Below are 27,315 nucleotides of genomic sequence, written 5' to 3'. Positions count from 1 at the left end.
ACTGATCTTTGAACACTTCAATCAGTTACCCCCTCAGCCTTCTCTGCTCTTTGGAAAATAATACAAGCTTATCCAGTCTCTTTTCACAGGTGCATTGCTCCAGGCAAGGCAATATCCTGGTGAATCTCTTCTACACCCTCTCTAGTGCCATCACAGCTTTCCTATGATGTGGCAAGAGGAACAACACACAGTACTCTAGTTCTGGAGAAAGTGAGGACTGCAGATGCTGGAGATCAGAGTCAAAAGGTGTGGTGCTGGAAAAGCACAGTTGGTCAGACAGCATCCGGTAAGCAGGAGTTAATGTTTCGAGCATAAGCTCTTCATCGGGAATGTGATTCCTTCATTGGTAGCATGGTGGCTCAGTGGTTAGCACTGCTGTCTCACAGTGACTGGGACCTGGGTTTGATTTCACCCTCAGGCAACCATCTGTGTGACATTTGTACATTTGCCCCATGCTTGCTTGGGTTTCCTCCCACAGTCCAAAGAAGTACAAGTATGGTGGATTGGCTATGCTAAATTATCCATAGTGTCCAGGAATGTGTACGTTTGGGGGATTAGCCATAGGGGTGTGATCTGGGTGCTATGCTCTTTAGAGAATCATTGTGGTCTCAGTGGGCTGAATAGCCTGGTTCCACACTGCCGCGATTCTATGATTCTTTGCTCTCATATTTAATGTTGTGATGAAGAAAGGTAAGTATCTCATCATATGTGACAAAAACTGGGAGAAGTATACAGCCAAGGTCAAACTGAGCATATGAGGCAGGTACACTCCTTGTCCAATGCAGGCAACAATCCCGATCAGCAGATCTAAGGTGTTATCAATGTTGCTGTTTATAGTACAGGTCAGGCCCACATTGAGCACCTGAGCCACAGGTGCCAAACTTGAGCATACTTTCACAAATTTTATGAATAAACTATATTTCTAAATACAAGTTTTAGTTTTTTTCTGATTTATATAAATGATTTGGAGATCTGTGTTGAGGGCAAAATTTCTAAATTTGCAGATGATGCTGACTTGGGGAGAATGGTGATTTGGGAGGATGATGCTGAGTAACTTTAGGGTGGCATGGTGACTCAGTGGTTAGCACTGTTGCCTCACAGCACCAGGCTCCCAGGTTTGATTCCAGCCTCTGGCGACTGTCTGTGTGGAGATTGCACATTCTCCCTGTGTCTGCATGGGTCTCCATCAGGTGCTGCGGTTTCCTCCCACAGTCCAAAGATGTGCCATATTGGCCATACTAAATTGCCCATAGTGTTAGATGCATTAGTCAGAGGGAAATGAGTCTGGGTGGGTTACTCTTTGAAGGGTCGGTGTGGACTGGTTGGGCCGAAGGGCCAATTTCCACACTGTAGAGAATCTAATCTAATCAACTTCAGAGGGACATTGACAAGTCAACCAAATGGGCAGGTGTCTGGCAGATGGAGTTCAATGCAGAGAAATGTGAGGTTATGCATTTTGGTAGAAAAACATGGAGAGACAATACAAGCGCAATGGCACAACTTCGAGGGGAGTACAGGTGCACAGGGACTTTGGGGTTTACATGCATGAGTCTCTGAAGGTGCCAAGCAAGTTAAAACAGTTATTAAGAAGGCTTATGGGATCCTTGAGCTTATAAACAGAAGTATAAAAGCAAGGAAATGATGCTATACCTCTGCAAATCATTGGTCAGACCATATTTGGAATACTGTGTTCCATTCTGGCCATGATATTTAAGGAATGATATGAAAGTCCTTTAATGAGTTCAAAGGAGGTTTACTAGAATCATGAATGAAGGATTTTCGATGCAAGGAAAAATTTTAAACAGCAAGACAGCAAACGAGCCAACGAGGGTGAGGGTGACGGAGACAAGTGCAGGCAAGAAATCAGACTTATTCTCCTCGGAGCAGAGAAGATTAAGAGGTGGCCTTTTTGAGGTGTTCAAAATTATGAACAATTTTGACAGGGCGAGTGGATGAGTTGGAGTGTCAGTAACTAGAGAATTATAATTTCAAGATTGGCAGCAAGACAGCTGAGGTGATTTTTTTTATTCACATAGTGATTAGGATTTGGAATATGCTGCCTAGGAGCATGATAGAGATGGATTCCTGAGGAGGTTTCAAAAGAGAGCTGGATATATCTTTGAAAGCTATGAAGTTAGAGGACTGCGCAGACAGGGCTGGACAGTGAAACTAACTGGGCAGCTCTTTTAGCAGCTGGTACAGAGATGATGAGTGAAATGGCCTTCTTCTGTACTGCAAAATTCTATAAGTTTTAAATAAGCCCATCACCACTCAGTAGGATGACCATTTGCCAAGAGCATTTTTTTTTAAATTGTATTCTTGACGATCTTTTTGGGTTTATACAAAGATGGATCAAAATCTTCAACAAACATTTATCTTGAAGGCTTGTCTCACTTGCAAGCAATGTGCAGTCCTGTAAACCAAACTAAAGAATATTAAGAACTCGTACTGATGTTAGTAACTCTTCTGGCCTTGGATTGCTCCAAAGTACCTAAGTTAATAAAATATTTTTGAAGTATAGTCAGCATTGGAAACACAACCGCTACGCTCAATAAGATCCCAATGTAGCTTTAGGTATAAAAATGAGATAAACTATTTCTGTTTAATAATGTTGGATGAGGGTTTATTATTCATGGGGGCAGCTATTATTTGTTATTGTGCTGTATTATGTACTAGAGGATATTTCTATGTCCACCTAAATGAATAGGGGCCTCCTCAGTGTAAATGGCTCATTAGAAAAGCATGATTTTTGCAAGAGTGCAGCATTCCATGGGCACAAATTTTATGCTCAAGTCACTGAAATGGGTCTGTGATACATTGGTGAGAGAGCTACCACTTAACCAGAATTTATAAATAACCTTTATCGAAGAAGCTATGACCTAATCAGTTTATTATGCAGAATTCAAGGACACAGGTAGTAGTATCCTTCATTCCTTGAATTTTCTTTGGTAAACACCAGTGAAGTAAAAGGTAAGCTAATGGAATCCTTATAGTGAACAAAGAGGCAATTTCGCTCATTGAGTCTGCAAGGACCATCCAAAGAGCATTCCTCCCAGACCCTTATGCTACCTCCATAACCCTGCATTTACTGTGGCTAATCCATCTAACCTGCACAACTTTGAACTGTGGAAGGACACCACAGCACCAGTGGGAAAGGACACAGACGTAGGGATAGCATGCAAATTCCACTGTCACACAAGGCTGGAATCGAACCTGGGTCGCTAGCACTACAAGATAGCAGTGCTAACTATTGAGCCAATATGTAGCCCAAAAAAAAACAGCTTTTCACGTTACCTAACTCACTCTACCTCCAAATTACTGGCAAAGCATGCAAGAACATTTAACTGAAGTGAAATGCACTGATTAAAAGGGCTACCCTGCAATAATATGTTCAGATAACATACATATAGCTATTGAATCTAATCAAGCTACAATTAAGAGACAGTACACCTATTAGGTGTAGAGAATACTGGATGTTGAGAGAAGTTGAGGTTTCGGTCAAGAAGAAGGAGGAAGCTTATGTCAGGAATAGACACCAGAGATTGAGTGAATCCTTAGAAGAGTACAAAGGCAGTAAATTATACTCAAGAGGGCAATTAGGAGGGCAAAAAGAGGACGTGAGATAGCTTTGGCAAATAGGGTTAAGGAGAATCCAAAGGCATTTTATAAATCTATTAAAGACAAAAGGGTAACTAGGAAGAGAATAGGGCACCTCAAAGATCAGCAAGGCAGCCTATATGTGGAGGAGGTGGGGGAGATACTAAGTTAGTATTTTGTATTAGTGTTTATTGTGGAGAAGGACATGGAAGATATCGAATGTGAAAAAATAGATTTTGACATTTTAAAAAATGCCGATATTACAGAAGAGGTGGTGCTGAATGTCTTAATATGGTTAAAAGTGGATAAATGTAGATAAAAGTGGACAACTAGCCATTTGAATATAGAACTAGCTCAAAGGTAGAAGACAGAGGGTGGTGGTGGAGAATTGCTTTTCAGACTGGAGACTTGTGACTATTGCTGTGCCACAGGATCAATTCACTACTTTTCGTCATTTATGTAAATGATTTGGATGTGAACTTAGGAGATATAGTTAGTAAGTTGACAGATGACATCAAAATTGGAGGTGTAGTGGATAGCAATGAAGGTTACCTCAGAGTGCAACAGGATCTTGATCAATGGACAAATTGGCCAAAATTGGCAGATGGAATTTAATTTAGATAAATTGAGGTGATGCATTTTGGAAAAACAAATAGGACAGCACTTATACACTTAATGGTAAGGTCCTGAGGAGTGATGCTGAAAAAAATAGACCTTGGAATGCAGTTTCATAGTTCCTTGAAAGTGGAGTTGGAGGTAGATAGGATAGTGAAGGTAGTGTTTGGTATGCTTTCCTTTATTCGTCAGAGCATTCAGTATAGGTGTGGGGTGTCATGTTGCAGCTGTACAGGACATTGGTTAGGCCATTTTGGAATAATTTGTGCATTCTAGTCTACCTCCTACAGGAAGGGATGCGTGTAACTTGAAAGGTCACAAAAGATTTACAAGGGTGTTGCCAGGATTGGAGGATTTGAGCTATAGGGAGAGGCTAAATAAGCAAGGGCTATTTTCCCTGGACCGATGGAGGCTGAGGGATAACCTTACAGAGGTTTATGAAATCAGGAGTGGCAAGAATAGGGTAAGCAGACAAAGTCTTTTTCCAAGGGTGGGCGAGTGCAGGACTTGTGGGCATAGGTATAGGGTGAGAAGGGAAAGATATAAAGGGGATCCAAGGGACAACTTTTTCACGCAAAGGGTGTGGAATGAACTGCCACAGGAAGTGGTGAAGTGATGGGTGTATGAAAAAGAAGCATTTAAAGGGATATGGGTGAAGTGCTGGCAAATGGGATGAGCTTAATTTAGGATATCTGGCCATCCTGGATGAGTTGGACCGAAGTGCCTGTTTCCATGCTATACATCTCTATAATTCTATAACTGAAAGATCTACAGGGAATAGCATCCATCAATTCAATTTGATTTGTTATTGTCACATACACTGTGATACAGTGAAAAGTATTGTTAACCAGACAAATCATACCTTACGTAAGGGTAACAATCAGGATACAATAGTGAACCATTTACTTCTAGGTAACAATTGTACCCTGTAGGTATTAAACCACAAGTTATCCATGATCAACAAGTGAGAAAACATTCATCTGATGTCTTCAGCCTTTTAAAATGGGATCACGAGCTTTTGAAAATCTGATCAAATTTATTAACTAATGTCACTCCCAGTCAAACGTTGTTATTTTACCTTCATTCTAATGGATCAGCAAATCAGAATTGGAAGAAATGAATCAGGTTACAATGCTAGAATAAAATCAATCAAATCATCCTTTTTCCAGTCTCTTCATATAGATCACTTCCCTGCTTACATCATGTCCCTACTTACATTATAAAGTTTTGTACTGTGCACTCACTGCATAGAATCTAAAATAGTTCAAAAAAGAATTGATTATGCCTTTCCTATACATTAATAATTCGAAATATTGTCCAAGGAACTTAGAAATGACAGCAAGCTGATAATGGCAGCAAGCAAACAAGCTAAAGAGACTGACATTGTCATTGGTGACAACTATAGCAAAAGTAGGTCCATTAAAATTTGGCTATGTTTCTTTGGATTTGGAAGGTGGACATTAGCATGAATTTCCATTAACAAGAAAAAACAAACGTAAAAACAATGACTGCAGGTGCTGGAAACCAGATTCTGGATTAGTGGTGCTGGAAGAGCACAGCAGTTAAGACAGCATCTGAGGAGCAGTAAAATCCTCGGATGCTCGGATGCTGTCTGAACTGCTGTGCTCTTCCAGCACCACTAATCCAAGAAAAAAAACAAAGAACAGTGCATGCTGGAGATCAGAAATAAAATCCAGTGACCCTTCTTAAGACTTGCTGAGTTTTTCCAGAAATTTGATTTTGTGTTTGAGCTTCAAATTTCCGTTCCTCCAAAGCTTACCATCAATGATGGTATCAATGTTATAAAGGATGCAAATATGTCTCTCTGTTAGGCCCCATGCAGTTAAATTGTATATTGACAAGATGAAAAATACCCATTTGTACAACGGGCAAGTAGGAAACATAGCAGGTCAACAAGACAACATGTTGAAGAAACAGTGCAGAGAGAAAATAGCAGTCAGTGTCTCCTCTGTTCATTTTTACTGTGTATATGTAAAATACAATAAGCACATTTCTGGACCCTGTGCACAACATGTGACATCATACAGTAACACACCCTTTGTTCAAATTAACAATTTTATAAATGTAATCTTGTTAACAAGATGCTAACCTACTGATAATAAAGACCTTATTTTCTCTCCAAAGGAAATCATTTCAGGAACTCTGCTTTGCATATTTACTAGATTTTTTTTCCTGTCACACTTGGATATGTGCTTTCTGTCACTGATTTCTATCAAATGAAGATAAAGTCTGACTTGTCACTGAACCTAGCTTTCCCAATTCAGTTGTAAAAATCATTACAGATCACAAAGTGACAGGTTGATACACAATCTTGACCAAGCAACAACTGCAATGTAGCTGTAATACTTGTCATCAACACTAACCTAAAGAATTGGTAAGAACACCTAAAGAACTTCACTGCTCTTCTTTGAATTGTACCAAGTGCTCTGCAAGACTGCAGTGCAACATCCCATCTGGAAAGATATTAGTGGCAGTGCTGTTTAAACTTGTAATACAAATCAGTCTTGGAGTTGGGCTTGACTACATATTTTCTGAATCAGAGGCTGGAATGATAAGCAAAGGCTGGCAGTTACATGTTGAAAGATTAACTGGTTGATTATGTCACTGCTGAATTGTAATAATCCAGTCTCTATGATATCCCATTCAACATACATTAATTTACATGCAACACGTTATTTTATAAATGAGCTGAAAAAAGTGTTGCTGAAAAAGCGCAGCAGGTCAGGCAGCATCCAAGGAGCAGGAGAATTGACGTTTCGGGCATAAGCCCTTCTTCAGGAATGAGGAGGGTGTGCCAAGCAGGCTAAGATAAAAGGGAAGGAGGAGGGACTTGGGGGAAGGGCGTTGGGAATGCGACAGGTGAAAGGAGGTTAAGGTGATGGTGATAGACCAGAGAGGGGGTGGGTGCAGAGAGGTCGGGATGAAGATTGCAGGTCAAGAAGGCGGTGCTGAGTCAGAGGGTTGGGACTGAGATAAGGTGGGGGGAGAGGAAATGAGAAAGCTGGAGAAATCTGCATTCATCCCTTGTGGTTGGAGGATTCCTAGGCGGAAGATGAGGTGCTCTTCCTCCAGGCGTCGTGTTGTCATGGTCTGGCGATGGATGTCCTTGGCGGAATGGGAGGGGGAGTTAAAGTGTTCAGCCACGGGGCAGTTGGATTGGTTGGTGCGGGTGTCCCAGAGGTGTTCTCTGAAACGTTCCACAAGTAGGCGGCCTGTCTCCCCAATGTAGAGAAGGCCACATCGGGTGCAGCGGATGCAGTAAATGATGTGTGTAGACGTGCAGGTGAATTTGTGATGGATATGGAAGGATCCCTTGGGGCCTTGGAGCGAAGTGGGGGGGGGTATGGGCGCAAGTTTTGCATTTCTTGCAATTGCAGGGGAACGTGCCGGGAGTGGAGGTTGGGTTGGTGGGGGGTGTAGACCTGACGAGGGAGTCACTGAGGGAGTGGTCTTTCCAGAATGCTGATAGGGGAGTGGAGGGAAATATAACCCTGGTGGTGGGGTCTGTTTGGAGATGGCGGAAATGACGAAGGATGATACGACGTGTCTGGAGGTTGGTGGGGTGGTAAGTGAGGACCAGTGGGGTTCTGTCCTGGTGGCGATTGGAGGGTGAGGTTCAAGGGCGGAGGAGCGGGAAGTGGAGGAGATGCGGTAGAGAGCATCGTCAACCACGTCTGAGGGGAAACTGCGGTCTTTGAAGGAGGCGGCCATCCGGGTTGTTCGGAATTGGAATTATTTTATAACATCAAGATTTCTAGTTCATTGATAATTTCAAAATTATGGCATCATCAGGACGTGAGGGTGAGGTTGATAGGCCGGAGTTCGGGTGGGGGTGGGGGCGGAGAGGTCGGGAAGAAGATTGCAATCTTCTTCCCGACCTCTCCGCCCCACCCCCACTCCGGCCTATCATCCTCACCCTCACCTCCTTCCACCTATCGTATTCCCAGCGCCCCTCCCCCAAATCCCCTTCCCCCTACCTTTTATCTCAGACCGCCTGGCACACCAGCTTCATTCCTGAAGAAGGGCTTATGCCCAAAACATCGATTCTCCTGCCCCTCGGATACTGCCTGGCCAGCTGTGTTTTTCCAGCATCACATTTTTCAACACATGCAAAGATAGTAGTGGCAGAGACAGTAATGGAGAGACTCGAACAAACAGCTCTGCCAACATCCAACCCAAATTTTGGGTCCGCTACGTGAATGACACCTTTGTCATCACTTAAATGAAACAAATTAGAGGAAACCTTCAAGACCTTCAAGACTGGCATAAAATTCACGAAAGGTGGGGGGGGGGGGGAACAACAAACTGCCATCTCTAGATGTTACAGTACAGCGAACAGCTAATTGGGAACTTCAAACCAGCGTCTCCAGGAAAACAACACCTATGGACCAAATACTGAACTGCAGAAGCAATCATCCCAAAACCCAGAAACACAGCTGCATCAGAATATTATTTCATTGAGCCACCACACACTGAAGAGCAAAGGAAAATCACCTATACAATGTATTCAAAAAGAAAAGGCACCCAATAAATACAGTTCACCGATTTCTCAGCAACAAACCCAAACAAGCAGACAAAACATGTCCAGAAACCTTAGCCACTCTCCCCTATATCAAAGACATCTCGGAAATGACTGCCAAACTACTTAGACTTAGTAGTTTGTGGGCTAAGTAGCCAAACTACTTAGCCCACAAACCCACCAACACACTAAAAGAAACAGCTAATGAACTTGCAAGACCCTATAGAGACAACAAGAAAAACTAATGTCATTTACAAAATATCTTGCAAGAACTGTAACAAACAGTACATTGGACAAACAGACAGAAAGCTAGCCACCAGGATTCATGAACATCAACCAGCCACAAAAAGACATGACCTCCACTCACTACTATCTTTACGTACAGATGAGGAAGGACACCACTTTGACTGGAGCAACATTCATCCTAGGACAAGCCAAACAAAGACAAGCGCGAGAATTCCTAGAAGCATGTCACTCCAACTGGAACTCTATCAACAAACACATTGACTTGGACCCCATTTACCACCCCAAGAAAAAGAACAGAAAATGCTACCACCACAAGAATTTACATTGCCATGGGAATTGACATCACCAACCCAAGGAAGCCTAAACATATAAATAAAAGGTGGGTCATACCACCAGTGCTTCACCGGATGCACACTGATGATGTTACCTAGCATGGTCTGAAAATGAACCTTCCAGCTCAGCTAGCAAAGCTTACATCCTAAAATGTCATTATTCTAAATGTAAAAGATTGGTTCAGGACAAACACCGCCCAACATAACTATACATCCATTAGCCAATTAGCTTTAAGTCAGATCCTTGTTCAAAGTAGCAATGACAGTTCGACCTGCGATGGTACTAAGTCATGCAGGAACATGGGTCCCAAGTTCCTGAGTTAGCTGACCATAGCCAGATCACAAGTTGGGTTGCTGCAATTAAGCCCAGTTGCTTCATTTGAAGAATGATTTTGGGTGCCTAATTACTATCCATTGACGGTTACTGGAAAGTGTATCTGAGTATCAACCACAATCAGCCTTAGCTAGGATGCCCTGCTGACCCTCAGTAATTAAAGTCCTCGATGAGAAGTGACTATTTAGGCAAGGCACTGAAGCATTATTGTAACCATGAAATATATCCTTACACAGCAGCACCTTTAGGAGTAGGAGAGACAAAAGAAAAATCGGGGAAAATGTACAACATGTAGGAGATGTCTGCAGGGTGTCTGCAGTTTCCATGGTATTGTGGAATAGGAAGAAAAGGAATTCACCAGCACTCTGACTGAATACAGTTTGAAACATTTGCTGGAACTGTAGTTACTGGCTGAAAAGAGGATTCGGGTCTGCAATAATATCCTCCCAAACAGGATTATCATACAACTACACTGATTGTCAACATTGTTTCTGAAAGATGATAAGTAAAATGTCAGAAGGTCACCAGCATCCATGAATCTACATGTTAACTTGAATTCCTGCCATTGGGTAGCAGGCAGAGGATAGGAAGAGAAAAGTTACACAGATATCTCTAAACAACAGTTTCAAAAGAGAAAAGCTAAATAAATCATTCACACCCGAGCATAATGGTCACTTTTTTTTCACTGTCCTCTGTACAGAGGTATCTGTAAGAGAATATAACATATGAAATTGCTGAAGTATAATGTGTTTATAGTTTTGCACTAATCTATAACAATAGAATATCAACAACATGTGCTAAATAAAGTAGCCAAGAGAAATGCAGGGTTACCAGGACAGGGTAAGGGGTAGGCCTGGGAAGAATGCTTTGTAGAGGGTCAGTGTGGACTCTGTGGGCCGAATGGCCTGCTTCCAAACTGTACGGATTCTTGGATTCTACAAAGAAGTTCTCTCAAATTGCTCAGCTGCTCAGGCAATTATTTGGTTATCCATTTGTCACCGCGTATCATTAGCGTACTCCAAGTGCTAATTTTATTTATCCATTTGTTTGAAAAGATGATGAAGCATTAAGTTTCAAACTTCCACAAAGCATAATATCAAAGCAGCTTTTAGACCATACTGATCTATGCCTGATACTGTGCAGCACAAAAAATGTGAACCATACTCGTGGACACAAACAAATCCAAAAACCAAGGGCTTCAGGGTAGTTGTCTACCTGGTCACAGTTTTGTGATGATTATCCAATGTCGACAGCTACCAAGCTACAGATGTTTTTAATGATGAGAATACATTTCATTAGTAGACTGTCTAATTGAAAGATGTTAACAGGTGAACAAGACAATAGGTTAAAGTGTTATACAATTCATTGTCAGGATTATTGTAAGCAGTCACTAAATGCCATGCCACATGGCATCAACTATGTCTCTGAATAATTTAATGAATGTGTACAGCATCTAGAGATGTACAAGAGACAAGATAAATGTAATGACCTGTTGCGTTACAGTTGCATAAATGACAGAAAGTGTGATGTGTGGGGTCGGAGGAGGTGTATGTGCGCATGCATGGAGGGGAACACTTCCATTTATTAATGTACCACATTTGAAAATGAAAAGAAGCTAAAAAATGTAAAAGTTTCTGTGAATATCACAGGAGGTTCAGCAATGTAAAGCCTAAGAACACATACTTAAATAAGGAGAGTGGGGTTAAAATTTAAGCAAGCTAAGAGAAGCACAGTAGAGATATATGGCTACAACAACATATTAAAAGGATACAAGAGAATCAGATGACAGTACGAACATGGATGTCCAAAAAACATTTGTATGTACATTCAGACACACATTCATGTTAAAAGAACAGGGGATGTTTAAAATTGGGGCTGATAATCCAGAGACCCAAATAATGTTTTGGGAACCTAGGTTCAAATTCTGCCAGTGCAAATGGTGGAAATCAAATTCAATTTCTTTTAATCTGGAGTTAAGAATCTAATGAGGACCATGAAACCATTGTTAATTGTCAGGATATCTGGTTCACTCATGCCCTTTTGGGAAAGAAACTGTCATCCATAGCTGATTGTGCTGGCCTACCTGTGACTCCTGACTGCACAGATTGATTCTTAACTGCCCTCTGGACAATTAGGGATGGGCAGTAGCCTAGCCAGCGATTGCCTTATCCCATGAATGAATAATAAAAAAAAACACATTTGGAAAAATGTAATTTCATTGTATTCCGGTTCTCAAATTTAAGTCAATGTGTAGAAGAAACAATTCCCAGGTTGTTCATACTTCCTGCAGCTGGCAGACTGGATGAGATCACTTTTAAACAAAATGCTTCCTGGAGGTTATTATATTTTTGTGCAAAATGACACAGGTCTTTGAGATGTTTTGTAAATAATAAAATTAGGAAATTAGATCGTGTTTGAAAAGTTCCTGACCTAAGTGGTGAATCTGTACTTCCGTTTAGTAAATGTACTCAAAAGCTATATTCAAGATATTCACTGGAGATTACCAAATAAGAGGGAATTTGACTGAAATGTAGAAAATTCCAACAGGGCTGGATAAGATGCAGGGATGACATTTTATTTGGCTGGGAGGTGGGGTTGGAGTTGGTGGTGGGGGTGATCAAGAGCACGTGGGGAGGTGGTTAGTGTGTGTGCTTCCATAACATGGGATCACAGTCTCAAGATATGGGATACACCATTTTTATGCTGAGATGAGGAGAGCTTTCTTCACTCAGAGGGTGATGAACCTGGGTAATTCTCTCCCACAGAAGGCTATGGAGGCCAGGTCACTGCAGTTTTATGAAAAAATATAGATTTTTAGAGATGTCAAAGGGTACGGGGAAAGAGTATTGAGACAGAGCCTTAATGACTGAATTTTGGCGTGACTCAAATGACTTACTCCAATTGAGTTGAGGATCATCAGGTCACCCATGATCTCTTTGAGAGTGGAGTCGACTCAATGGGCTGAATGACCTTCTGCTCCTGAGTTTATGCTTTTGTGTTCTTATTCCCAGAATTCTGCAACTAGGTAATAATAATCCATTAACAGAGAGATGGAATGAGCAAGTTATAGAACGCACATTGAGTATAGGAGTTGGGAGGTCATGTTGCAGCTGTACAGAACATTGGTTAGGTCACTTTTGGAATACTGCATGCAATTCTGGTATCCCTGCCATGGGAAGGATGTTGTGAAACTTGAACGGTTTCAGAAAAGATCTATAAGGATGTTGCCAGGGAATGGAGGGTTTGAGGTATAGGGACAGGCTGAATAAGCTGGGGCTGTTTTCTCTCAGGAGCTATGGGGGAAACCTTATAAAGGGGAATGGGTAGGGTGACTAGACAAGGTCTTTTCCTTGGAGTTGGAGAGTCCAATACTCTCCCAACATAGGGAGATAGGTTTAAGGTGAGAGGGGAAAAATTTTAAATGGGATCTAAGGGACAACTATTTTCATACAGAGGGTGGTGCATGAATGGAATGAGCGGCAAGAGAAATTGGAGGAAACTAGTACAATTGCAACATTTAAAAGGCATCTGGATTGATATATGAATAGGAATGGTTTAGAGGACTATGTGCCAGATTCTGGCAAATGGGACTCGATTAATGAATTGGTGGCATGGTGGCTCAATGGTTAGCACTGCTGCCTCACAGCACCAAGGACCTCGGTTTGATTCCAACCTCAGAATTTGTGGAGCTTGCACATTCCTCCCGTGTCTGTGTACGTTTCCTCGGGTGCTTTGTTTTCCTCCTCCAATCCAAATATGTGCAGGCTAGGTGAATTGGCCATGCTAAATTGCACATAGTGTTCAGGGACGTGTAGGCTAGCTGCACTGGACAGGGATGAATATAGGACAATAGGGTCGGGGAATGGGTTGGGGTGGGTTTCTCTTTGGAGGGTCGGTGTGGCCTTGTTGGGCTGAAGGGCCTCTTTCCACACTGTGATTCTAAGTTAAAAGTCACACAACACCAAGTTATAGTCCAACAGGTTTATTTGGAAGCACTAGCTTTCAGAGCGATGCTCCTTCATCAGGTGGTTGTGGAGAATAAAATTGTAAGATACAGAATTTATAGCAAAGGTTTACAGTGTGATGTAACTAAAATTATATATTGAAAAAGACCAGGGTTGTTTAAGCCTCTCATGTTTTATAATGACCATGTTGGTTTCTTCTTTCATATGTAAATTGTAAATTTTAAAAGTTACATTCTCAAGTGAACTTTAACAATTGGTGACATGTCGGCCCAGATAATGTATTGAAGGTGTGAGCTACCCTGTGTGAGGCTGTCTGTGCCACAATGGTCAGACTGATTCTTGTCTAAAAAATGGATTTACAGGATCTCCACAGGGATTTACAGATTTACAGGAATTCTAATTTAGGATATCTGCTTGACAGCTTTATGATTCTATAACTGCAAAAGATTTGATCATTTCCAAACTTGAAAAATAAGGGATGATAAATTGTTGTCACATTCATTTCATTCTGCAGAATATGGTAGCAGATTCCACCAGCTGCTATGTAATACTGAGACCTTTAACCATTCCGTCATTATATTAACAACACAAATCAACAATAAATTCACCCAATACATATCTATAATATAATTGCTCTAAAAACCTCTGACCTTGCAGGATGGAGATTATGAGGGATATGGAGTAGAAAAAAAGGGAAAGTTAGCAAGTTGAGGCAAAAAAAAGCCATTGTTAAAAGATTATTGATGAATCTTGCGGCTCTAATGCAAGAGACAGGAAGGAAGCAAGACAGTTGAATGTTGGGAAGGAGTTTGGGCAAAAGAGCAACTGAAAGAGGAGTCACTGAAAATAACAACTTATCAATATTTAAAATTTATCTATAGTCTTTGGCATTAAAAGAGATTTTCTTTCTGTGTCAGGCATATTATAATGGAACACAATTGGAGAAGGATGAAAAATGGTTTAAACCTCCTTATTTGAAGATTACGAAGTGGTTATCAATGAATACAAAGGATTAAAGGGTGTACTCTCTTACCCAAAGTATACCTTTGTTGGAAAGAAGCCTCTGAAGATCTTCCTCTGGTTGAAACTCACTTATCTCTCATTAGTTGAATCAGTGCATAAAGATCAAAAATAAACTGACTGATGTTTAGTTCTCACCACAAGGTTTACGTAAAGATTTGTAGATTATGTGCCAGTTACCAAGGTTGTTCCCAGTTCCCAACTCAGCAAACATCCCCACAATCACGGTATCTCACCACAACTTCAAAGCTATCAATTCAATTGAAGGTGGTCAAAGCTACTTGACCTGCAATGAAGAATTATTAACTGTTTTAAACATTACTTTGTTATCTACTAACTTGGCATGATGAAGTATTACTAGAAAACTATTAAAGAATACTCACAATACTTTCAATATTGTTGATCTAGCTGCTTAGCATGTATATGCAATAAAAAAGAACAAAATGTGCATAATAATATTTCTGACCATGTCAAATATCTAAGAGAACAAATATCACAATTACTGTTATAGTCTTCTTCAAAATTATAAAATTTATGTGTAGCTAGATAACCTGCACTTAGCTGGGCCAAGCCACAATACTTTACACAAACAATTCAACTTCTAAAACTTAATCATTATTGCTTAAAAGTATTGGTGGCGTAGTGAAAAGTATTGAAATAAAAATACCATAGTTTCTGAATTCACACTCCCCTAACATTTCCTTTCATCTTCAAAAGTTCACGATAAAGAACAATCTCACAGCTAGTAACTATCTTCACGCAGCAACCTACACAATAAGTGCTACAGACTAACTCTCAGAAGTATCCCGAGAAAGTCTTATCCTGAACCCAGCCAAAATGCAGACAGAGGCAGGTTCCAGCATAGATCACGGAACATTCCTTCCTGGTCCAAAGATGCTGAAGCCACCTGTATAGATCAAGCTACCACTCCAGCTTGGTCCAGCTATTCTAGAGACACTTGTAGACATTTTTCTCATCAATCCATTTAGGGATGTTATTACAAACCTCGAGATTAGGTAGGACTATTAGTAGTATGGTTTAGCTACGTATATTTCAAAACTGAGTCAACAAGGGTGTTAAATTTTCAGTTCTGATTGTCATGTCATGGAGTTTTTTTTACAGTTGCCCTTCTGAAATTAATCAAATTTACGTAGAAATCACAAAGGTACATAAATAGTATTCTATTACCCTGATGCACTTATGTAAGATATGATTTGTTCATTTAGCATGCAAAACAATACTTTTCACTGTATCTCGGCACATATGATAATAATAAATCAAATTAATGACTTGAAAGTCAAAATATTCTCCAAATTACCAACTTATGTTGAAATAATTCCCAGAAGAAACTGGAAAAGGGTCTTGTGGTGCAGTGATAGGGGCCCTACATATGAGTGAGAAGATATGGACTCACGCCTGCCTCGGATCTATGTCACATAGAGTCATAGAGATGTACAGCATGGAAACAGACCTCTCGGTCCAACCCGTCCATGCCAACCAGATATCCCAACCCAATCTAGTCCCACTTGCCAGCACCCGGCCCATATCCCTCCAAACCCTTCCTATTCATATACCCATCCAAATGCCTCTTAAATGTTGCAACCGCACCATCCTCCACCACTTCCTCTGGCATCTCATTCCATACATGTACCACCCTCCAAACAAATTTATTAAAAATAGTTTAGAACTGGCCAGGAACAGATTAGGTCATTCAAGTTATAAAATTGCAGATCACGGAAGTTAACGGGAAAAGATTTTACTGATGGTGTTAATTGCACATCTCTCACCAGATTTTCAAACCTCAATTTCAAAACGCAATTCAAAATAAAACATGAATGAATCAGTTATCGTGTTCACATCATTTACACTGTACATCAATTAACTTGTTGGACAGTGTTTTAAAATATCAGACAAGCTAAATAACAGGGTATCAAATTACTTGTGTAATTTTTATTTTCATTGATGCAAGAGTTGTTTCTGTTAAAGCATCCAGTTTTAGTTTCTGATGCTCAATGTCAGCATCAAGCACACATTATGTTACGTGCCTATAGCAGGGATATCCTGAAATAGTGCAATGCTTCTCCCAGTGTTGTCTTTCCAAAGAGACACTGAACAGTGATTATGGAGTCACAGAGATTTTGGATGGAGGTTTGCTCAATGAGCTGAAAGGTTCATTTCCAGACGTTTTGTTACCTTACTAAGTAACATCTTCAGTGGACCTCAGACGAAGCAAAGCTGAAAATTCCTGCTTTCTATTTATATGTTTGGGTTTCTTTGGGTTGGTGATGTCATTTACCCAGAGAGTGGTGGGGGCATGGAATGCGCTGCCTGTGCGAGTGGCAGAGTCAGAATCATTGGTGATCTTTAAGTGGCAATTGGATAGGTACATGTATAGGTGCTTAAGCTTGGACAAATGTTCAGCACAACATCGTGGGCCGAAGGGCCTGTTCTGTGCTGTATTGTTCTATGTCTATGTTCTATTTCCTGTGGTGAAGTCACTTCCTGTTCCTTTTCTCAGGGGGTGGTAGATGGGGTCTAATTCGATGTGTTTGTTGGTAGAGTTCCGGTTGGAATACCATGCATCAGAACATTATTTCAATGAGCCAACACATTGCAGCACAGAGGAACTACGTAGAGCAGGGGAAAATCACCTATACCGTGTGTTCAAAAAGAATGGTACCCAATGAACATAGTCCACCAATTTCTCAGCAACAAACCCAAACAAGCAGGCAAAACACATCCAGAAACCCTAGCCCCCACATCAAAGACATCTCAGAAATGACTGCCAGACTACTCAGACCCCTTGGCATCATGGTAGCCCACAAACCCACCAACACACTAAAACAGCAGCTAATTAACTTGAAAGACCCTATACAGACAATAAGCAAAACTAACATCATTTACAAAATACCATGCAAGAACTGTAACAAACACTACATTGGACAAATAGGCAGAAAACTAGCCACCACGATACATGGACACCAACTAGCTACAAAAAGACATGACTCTCTCTCACTAGTATCCTCACATACGGATGAGGATACCACTTCGACTGGGACAATATATCCATCCTAGGACAAGCCAAACAGAGACACGCACGAAAATTCCTAGAAACATGGCATTCTAACCGAAACTCTATGAACAAACACATTTAGACCTCATCTACCACCCCCTGAGAAAAGGAACCGGAAGTGACTTCACCACTGGAAATAACATCACAACAGGAAATGACATCACCAACCCAAAGAAACCCAAACATATAAATAGAATGCAGGAATTTTCAGCATTGCTTCACCTGTGGTCCACTGAAGATGTTACCGAGTAAGGTAACGAAACATCTGGAAATGAACCTTTAGCTCAGTGAGCAAACCTACATCCAAAATCTCAACCTGAGCTACAAATCTTCTCAAAACTCGCTAAGTCATAGAGATGTACAGCAGAGAAACAGACCCTTCGGTCCAACTCATCCCTGCTGACCAGACCTAATCCAATTTGCCAACACTTGGTCCATATCCTTCTAAACCCTCCCTATTCACATTCCCATCCAGATGCCTTTTAAATGTTGTAAGTATACCAGCCTCTAACACCTCATCTGTCAGCTCATTCCATACATGCTTTACCGTTTGTGTGAAAATGTTGCATCTTAGGCCCCTTTTCTATCTCCTTCCTCTCACCCTAAACCCCCTCACCCTCTACCCCACAGCAACAAAAAAGACCTTGTCCATTTATCCCCTCATAATTTTATAAACCTCAATAAGGTCACCCCTCAGCCTCTGATGCTCCAGATATAATAGCCTCAACCTATTAAGCCTCTCCCCTATAGCTCAAATCCTCCAACCCTGGCAACACCCTTGTAAATCTTTTCTGAACCCTTTCAAGTTTCATAACATCCTTCCGATAGGAAGGAGACCAGAATTGCATGCAATATTCCAACAGTGGCCTAACCAATGTCCTGTACAGCTGCAATATGACCTCCGAACTCCCATCCTCAATGCTCTGACCAATAAAGTATAGCATACCAAATGCCTTCTTCACTACCCTATCTACCTGCAACTCTATTTTCAAGGAACTATGCACCTGCACTCCAAGGTGTCTTTGTTGAGCAAAACTCCCCAGCTTGCCTGTCCTATTGACATAAACTTAAAAATCTCATGCTATTGTTTGACAGAGTTGTCCTGATGAATACTTCTCCAATGCCAAAAACAGTTTTACAGATTTACAACAACAGGATTTGAACGAAGCAGTAAAGAAGTCTTGCATGAAGTCTGAGAGAGTTCTGGTGAGACTGCACCTAGAATATTGTGTGCATTTTTACTCTCCTGATCTAAAGAAGGATATGACGGCAACGAGGGAGTGCAAATAAAATTCATGAGACTAATACCTGAGATGGAGGGATTATTCCAGCAGGAGTGATCCTAGAGATTGGTCCTGTATTCATAGAGTTACAAGAATGAGGGGTGACCACATTAAAGCATACAACATTCTTACAGGTTAGATGAAAGGAAGATATTTACGATCACTTCTGCAGGATCTAGAACCATGAAAGAGAGTCTTGAGAACAAGAGGTATGCCCTTTAGAGTTAAGATGAGGAAGAATTTGCTCACTCAGAGGGTTGTGAATCTTCAGAATTTTCTACTCTTGAAGGTTATGAAAATCAGGAGCTAGAATCAAGACAGAGATCATTTGACTTATAGTAACTAAAAGTGTTAATGGATATGGGGATAATGTGGGAAAATTATGTTGAGGTAGGTATTGGCCATAATTTGGCAAAGCAGGCTCAAGGGGCCCAATGGCTTACACTTGCTTATATTTCCTGTTCCCAATTTCATATCTACAGTATGCAAATGGATGCCATTTCATTACATAAACTTAATGACTTCTAACATTATAGACTTAATTTGAAGTGTTTTAAATTCAGGAACAGCCTGAAAATGCTACATAGTACAAATTATTTATTTTCTTAAAATTTTCATGCAATAAAGCAAATACTGCTCATCAAATATATTCATTATGAACTTATTAACAATTCATGTTGGCATGATTCAAAATTCTTCCAAAGTATTCAAAATCAAATCTGTTATACACAAGATGTCACAATATGTTCTAATGATATTTTGAGATCGAAAGGTTTGTTGGAATCATACAGTATTACAGTTGAATATGATTAAATTTATCATAACTTAATTACTTTTTTACCCAGCATATTCACAAAACTTAAAGACCTAAATGATGAGTACAAGTTGCACAATTTTGATTTGTATTTCCTTGAATTTAGAAGATTTTGAATGATCAAGGTCTGCAAGATGGAGAAAGAATCCAAATGGCAACTACAGAGAAATTATTTTATCACAGTGAATCCAAAACAAAGGAGCATAACCTTAAAATTGGAAGTGAACCATTTTGGGGTAAAATCAGCAAATACTATCCAAGTAGAGATCAGTGGAAATCTGGGACAATGTTCACCTCAAAAGGCTGTAGATGCTGAAGCAATTGAAAGTTTTGATGATTGCTGTTCTTAGGTTTGTGAGACTCATTTGCCTATACCTGCTGTAATATCATATTATATACTCATGCATTATTCCTGTAAATAGCAATGGGGTAGGCAGCATCCAAGCTCTGAGCCCGGGGCTCTTACACTGTTTCCATTTTTCTTTTCTCTTCTTCTACTAGTGTACTTTTTGCCTTTTTTTCAGCTTTTAAAGTTTGTTTTCTTTTATTCCCTTCTGGAAACAGCTCGGTTATGGAGGCGATGGCATTCGGGTCTGGAGTGTGGCACTGGGTGAGCCCAGAGCAGGATTCAACAGTTGAAAGAACGAGCCCAGTATGAAAAATAAATCAAGCCCTCATTGTGGAATGTAAGTCCTCATGGGGAAAGCCCAATGTGGAACTTCTACAGACTCATGACTAAAGAAGGACTGTAATGCTGAACATTTAAATTTATTCTTTATTTTTCCACACTGTACTTGAGATTTTGAAACTAGGTACTGCCATCATTCCAGAGTCTTCAACCTCTTTTTACCAATACTTAAGCTAACCAACAATAAGTATGTATGTTAGTATTTATTGTACATATTTAATATGTGGTAAATGAAATGTATTTTGTGTCATTAAGACTTCAAAAAAGTTTAATACCTAATGGTAATTTCTCACATTTTAAATCACTCAAGCAATGAAAAATTGTTTGAAGTAAAATTGCTTCGTTTTGTTTTCCCATGTATGTTTGGAAAGTGTGTTTTAAGCAATGGAATGCTTGACTAAAATCTTGCAGTTTCACCACAGGTGGTGGTAAGTGGTGACAGCAGTATAAAACGATCAGTTAAGATATCACATTGCTGTATTGTTACAGCACTAAAAAATTTTCATGTCAGTATAATTTTTCTTATACAGTACTGAACTCATATTCTCAATAAGGCATCTGTTAACATTATATAAACCTATAGAATACATAGTCCCTTTGTTTCCTTCGCTTATGTTTATTTTAAAATTGAGTTCCTGTTTTATGAATTTAAAACCTGTAAAACTGTTCATGAAAAATGGTATCAATAAGCATTTTTATTTGAAAAAGTGATTGTAATCAGTAATGAAATAAAAACAAATAACCTGGCATTGAGCGTAAGGCTGTAACTCAATCTCAATGTTGCACTGAAGTTCATAATCTGCTAAATGCTTCAACTTCACAGTTTGAGATGTCATCACGATTGGTTGAGTGAATTACAGCTTGTAACTATTTGTATAAATATTGTATATGTCATGTACAAACACAACACGGAATATCTCAGATATTTTCAATGAGTAACTGGGTGATATGGAGGGGTCTCTGAAATGATTCACCAAGCTGGTTTTAACCAAAGTACAAAAAAAATTTCAAATATGCATCAATAATCAATCAAATTCATGTTCACTGCACAGCAAGCCCTGTTGTAAAGAAACATTTGGGCATCATAAAAGAACACATTGAAGACACAGATTAATGCTCTTGCCAGCTAGATACCTGCTGACACTCATCATCAAAACTTAATAAGTATATACTTGGGTAATATATAGGGGACAACTGCCACCTCTGGAAACATGCCCCATTTAGCAACCTCCATTTTCAGAAGGAGGGAATAAAGGAGAAAATAAAGAAGTAAACATTCAATGCTGAAATATCTTTGTCACAAAACTGTCGCTCAAAAAGCTGAAAATGCATCTACCAATATCAACAGGTTTTAGTCCTGGTGATATATTGAACATTCACAAAAGTCTCAGTCCTATGAAACTTGTCTTTTGTCCATATAAACACTAACAGAAAGTTATAAGTAAGTTGCAAACCACTTGCAAGTAGAGTTCAAATACCCTTTTACATTAAAGAGCAATACATATTAGTTTAAAATCTGATAATTATGTATTTGATTAACTAATTGTGTAACTTTTTTAAAATGGGATTAAAAAACACCAAACTTGCTTCAATCAAAGAAAGTCTTATCCTAATATTTACCACCATTCGTATAAGCAAGTGAAATTTACTGGCCTATTCACATGTTTTGAGTCAGCAAGTTCAATTTGTGGATTACAAGAGGGATTCCTGACTCAGTATGTAGACAGGCGAACTGGGGTGGGGGCAGTGGGGAAGGGGGGAGGCCATATTGAATTTGGTGCTATGCAACAAGCCAGACCAGGTGTCAGATCTCTCAGTGGTAGAACACTTTGGTGACAGTGACCAGAACTGCCTCACCATTACCATACCCATGGAGAGGTACATGAGCAGCCAGTATGGCACGGTGGCTCAGTGGTTAGTACTATAGCCCCACAGTGCCAGGGACCCAGGTTCGATTCCAGCCTTGGTTGACTACCTGCGTGGAGTTTGCACATTTGCCCTGTGTCTGTATGGGTTTCCTCCAGGTGCTTTGGTTTCCATCCACAATCCAAAGATATGCAGGTTAGCTGAATTTACCATGCTAAATTGCCTATAGTGTTCAGGAATGTGTTGGTTAGATGCATTAAATGTAGTGTAATAGGATAGGGAACAGATCTGGGTGAGTTACTCTTTGGAGAGTTGGTGTGAACTTATTGGGCCTAATGGCTTGTTTCCACACTGTAGGGATTCTATGATTGTCTGTATGGGAAGGTTTTTAATTGGGGGAGGGGAAATTATATTACATTCGACAGAAGCTGTGGACTATAAATTGGAAACAATCATTCAACAGGAAAAACACAACAGAAATGTGGAGGCAGTTTAAGGAGCACTTGTTGCTAGTGTTGGATAACTTTGTCCCAATGAGACAGGCAAGGAATGGTAAGGTGCAGGAGCCTTGGATGACAATAGCAAAGGAGCTTCTCATAAAAAGGAAGAAGGAAGCTTACTTAAGGTTGAGGAATCAAGGATGTGGCACAGCTTTAGAGGATTACAGCCTAGCTAGGAAAGAACTCAAAAATAGATGGAGGAGAGCTAGGACGGGACACAAAAAAACCTTGGCAGGATGGATTAGGGAAAACCCCAAAGGCGTTCTGCACATACGTGAAGAGTAAGAGAATGATTGGGGAGAGGGTAGGCCAATCAGGGATAGTGGAGGGAACTTGTGCCTGGAGTCTGAAGAGGTAGGGGAGGCCCTAAATGAGTCTTTTTGCTTCAGTATTCACGAGAGAGAGAGGGATCTTGTTGATCGTGAGAACACCAGGTTAACAGGTTTGAACAGATTGATATTAAGAAGTGGATGTGCTGGAAATTCTGGGAAGTATCAAGATAGATAAGTCCCCGGGCTGGACCAGATATATCCAAGATTACTATGGGAAGCAAGGAATAAGATTGCTGCATGTCTGGCAATGATCGCTGCATTCTCACTCTCCATGGGAGTAGTACCAGCTGATTGGAGGTAGGTAAATGTCTGTTCAAGAAAGGGAATAGAGAAATCCCTGGGGATTACAGACCAGTCAGTCTTAAACCTGTGGTAAGCAAGGTACCAGAGAGGATTCTAAGAAATAGGATTTATGACTATTTGGAAAAACATAGTTTGATTAAAGAGAGCCAGCATGGCTTTACGAGGGGCAGATCATGCCTCACAACCTTTACTGAGTGCTTTGAGGACATGACAAGTTGATGAAGGTCGAACTGTGGAGGTCGTGTATATGGATTTTCAATGAGGCATTTGATAAGGTTTCCCACTATAGGCTCATTCAGAAATTTAGAAGGTATGGGATAAGGAAATTCAGCTATCTGGATACAGAAATGGCTGGCTGATAGAAGACAGCAAAAGTGGTAGTGGATGGAAAATATTCCGACTGGAGATCAGAGGTGAATGCTGTCCCACAGGGCCTCTGCTCTTTGCAGCTTTTATAAATGACTTGGATGAAGAAGTAGAAGAGTGGGTTAGTAAGTTTGCCAATGATACAAAGGTTGGTGGTATTGTAGATAGTGTCGAGGGCTACAAAATGACATTGACAGATGCAGAGCTGGGCTGAGAAATTGCAGGTGGAGTTCAACCTGGATAAATACAAAGTGATTCATTTTGGAAGGTCAAATTTTAATGCTGAATACAGAGTTAAAGACAGGATTCTTGACAGTGTGGAGGAACAGTGGGATCTTGAGTCCATGTGCATAGATCCCTCAAAGTTGCCACCCAAGTTGACAGGGTCGTTAAGAAGGTGTATTCCAAGTTAGACCACACTTGGAATCTTGTGTCCAGTTCTGGTCACCTCATTATCGGATGTAGATGCATTAGAGGAGGTTTACCAGGATGCTGCCTGGATTGGAGGGCTTGTCGTATGAGGAGATGTTGAGTGAGCTATGGCTTTTCATATTGGTGAGAAGAAAGAAGAGGTGACTTGATAGAGAGGTACAAGGTACTGAGAGGCATAGATAGAGTAGATAGCCAGAGACTTTTCCCCAGGGCAGAAATGGTTGTCATGAAGGGTCACAATGTAAAGGTAATTGGAGGAAGGTATAGGGGAGATGTCAGAGGTAGGTTATTTCCACAGAGAGTGGAGGGCACATGGATTGCAGTGCCAACGGTGCTAGTAGACACTAGGGACATTTAAGCAGCTGCTGGACAAACACATGGATGGCAGTAAATTGAGGGGTGTGTAGGTTAGGTTAATCTTAGATTAAGATAAATGCTCAGCACAGCATTGTGGGCCGAAGGGCCTGTACTGTGCTGTACTGTTCTATGTTCTATGTGTGATCAACAGGTTCTTCCAGTGGGATGCAAGGGCCATTCAATTCAAAATAGGCTTGCAAAAAGGATACACTAAGAGTAAATCATCCACACAGATCACAGTTTAATACTTTACAAGTAGGCAAGGGAACTGGCAGACAGGGCCTGTTTGATAACACTTATGGAACTTTAAATAAGTTAAAGAAGTATGGTTGCAATAATATGGCACAGGGCCATGTTTAGTTGGGACCGCCTTTGTATTGCAACGTATATCTCTTTTAAAACAAACTATTTGTTCTTCGCAATTTCATTCAAACCGTTTTCGGTGAAGTCTATCAATAAGTGTGCGTGAAAAATGAAAAGTAGAGCTTTACAACATTTTTTAAAAACAGTTAAAATTTAGAAAGTAATTTGCTTATGCGAGTCTAATTCATTGAAACAAAAGAAAACAAAACTCCAATGAAGGACATTCCAAATAGATCAACGTTTGAAGCTTTGGTTTTAAAGAGAGCGAGTTTTCAAGGAAGCAAACTTACAGCAATGAGGGTGAGGTTTCTGGGTTCACTGGCTGCATTAGGTCCTGGAGACAGTTCACTGTCGCAGTTTTTGAGAGCCCGGTTGTTTTCGGGCTGTTGTTTGGCTTTGGGGGTCTTCTTGCTGCGTGTTTCCAGGTACTTCTGGTGCAGTACGAGTTTGTCCCTGCGCTCTTGCTCGATGCGCTGCGGCTGGTTCTGCTCGTAGCGGACCTGGCAGACTGCATGGTGGCGGCGACATAGCTCAATCCGTTGTCTCAACCTCTCCACGATCGCGCTGTGTTTTGGGTTTGGGGGCATATTGTAATCCCCCATTTTTACCTCCCAGCATATAATTTTGACAAGTTTTCGTCTGCCGATTTCGCTTCTTTAACCTTACACCACCCTTTCCAAAATGGATTGCAATTAAAAAAAACTTGGTTCCTTTTGTTTGGACTAAACAAAATCTACTTTACATCATGAAGATGATAAAACTCAATTTTTCTCGTGTTACTGTGATTTCCTTCTGACAAACAAACATGGGAGACACAGGCCCCTTTAATGCTCCAACGAATACTTTTTCATAACACACAATATCTTTGGATCTGTTCGCTGTTCACACGATCCTTTTCTTCCGTCCCGACCAAAGAGAGGAAAATGAGGGGGAGGGCGAGGAGGAGGAGTGAAGGGAGGGAGATTCGAGGAGGAGGAGTGAAGCGGGGGAAGAAAAGACAACAACATACAGAAAAGTGTTCAGAAAAAAACAGATCCCGCTGAAACTTGGGAAGTTGTTTCTGACCGCAGGCGGATTCGGAGCAGGGAGGTCACTGCTGCTGCTCGTCCAGATGCAGGAAGCTTTGTCAGCGCTGCCAGGACGGCGATCTGGAGCAACTTTGCAGGCGGTTCTGTTTGTTATACGCCCGCCGCTGTTTGCTCACTTACTACACCAAGCTGGTATTCACACCGTGTGAGAGAGAGTGAGAGGGGAGGCTCTCTCTCCACACTAGCGGAATGATATCGCTACTGCCTGAGTAAACAAGGAAAGGGAAAGGAAAACAAAACCCAGACTCTCAACAGCAAACAAAATGGTCGAACAGGCATTTAAAAGAGATTTAAAGGAAAATAAAGCAACTGATTCAGATTAATTTTAAAGAACTAAAATTTCAAGACGAGTGGAAGCTTCGGCTGAAGCCAGAGTTTGACTCCGGCTTCAGGCAGCTTCCTTTCATAATTAAGTTTCTTGATCATTTCGGATCAATTTAATGAACAGAGAAACTTTTGTAAAATGGCTTTCTTTTGCTTCGAGGCGATCTATCTTAAACCGTGTTCTCTGGAATTACTGTTTGTTTCCTCTCACTTCAGTACTGATATTTTATACAATTGGAGAAATGCGTGAAGATGTTTTGACAGAGTAGTGTAATCCTGATGTGTCATTTATACCTCATCTTAAAATTAAGGTTTCACTTATCTAAGTTCGTGTGTAAATTCAGTTCCTTTTTAAAATTAAAATTAAGTATGAACCAATTCATTTTTTTCCACAATCCCCACCTTGGCACCTTTTTTTCAATGGTTATGCTTCTCCATATTTTCCGAGAGAATTACTGTCAGTCAATACTGAGAAAGCCAATATCAACAGCTCGGTGTGATGGACGACTTTCTGGATTAGTGGTGCTGGAAGAGCACAGCAGTTCAGGCAACATCCAAGTAGCTTCGAAATCGACTTGCTTAGAGACTGCTGCTCCCTTTCTAAACTGCAATAGCCAGATCAGCCTTACCAGTCTGTGCATTGGTAAAGCATATTGTGCCACATGTGCTGCTCATCAACATAGTTAAATATCACACAACACCAGGTCCAACAGGTTTATTTGGAAGGAGAAGCTTTCTGAGCGCTGCTCCTCCGTCAGGCAGGTCGTGAAGCAGGACCACAGACTTTATAGCAAAAAAACTTTCGGAAACAACGCGCAGGGAATCGCCCCTGCAGAATGCAATGTTGAGTTCAATAATTGAACGACTTGAACTTCTC

The 27,315-nt window shown here is 40.6% G+C and overlaps 1 protein-coding gene across 4 annotated transcripts in view; it reads right to left on the bottom strand.

Moving 5' to 3' along the window:
* The window catches only part of maml2 (mastermind like transcriptional coactivator 2), a 440,629-nt gene extending 414,389 nt beyond the window's left edge, over positions 1-26,240 (bottom strand). For 2 of the 4 annotated variants that reach the window (XM_072577865.1, XM_072577866.1), the window contains exon 1: positions 25,317-25,472. Coding sequence is in view for 2 of the 4 variants with exons in the window: in XM_072577864.1 (XP_072433965.1) it covers positions 25,317-25,628 (312 nt within the window). In the remaining 2 variants the exon portion in view is untranslated. Of the gene's footprint in view, positions 1-25,316 lie in introns of all 4 variants that reach the window. The other 2 variants (XM_072577864.1, XM_072577863.1) reach the window with 2 other exon arrangements.
* Positions 26,241-27,315: the final 1,075 nt, after the last annotated feature.

This window comes from Chiloscyllium punctatum, chromosome 9, assembly GCF_047496795.1.
Source record: "Chiloscyllium punctatum isolate Juve2018m chromosome 9, sChiPun1.3, whole genome shotgun sequence".
Classification (NCBI taxonomy): Eukaryota; Metazoa; Chordata; class Chondrichthyes; order Orectolobiformes; family Hemiscylliidae; genus Chiloscyllium; species Chiloscyllium punctatum.
Note: the sequence above shows the minus strand (reverse complement) of the source record. Positions and strands in the feature narration are given on the sequence as shown.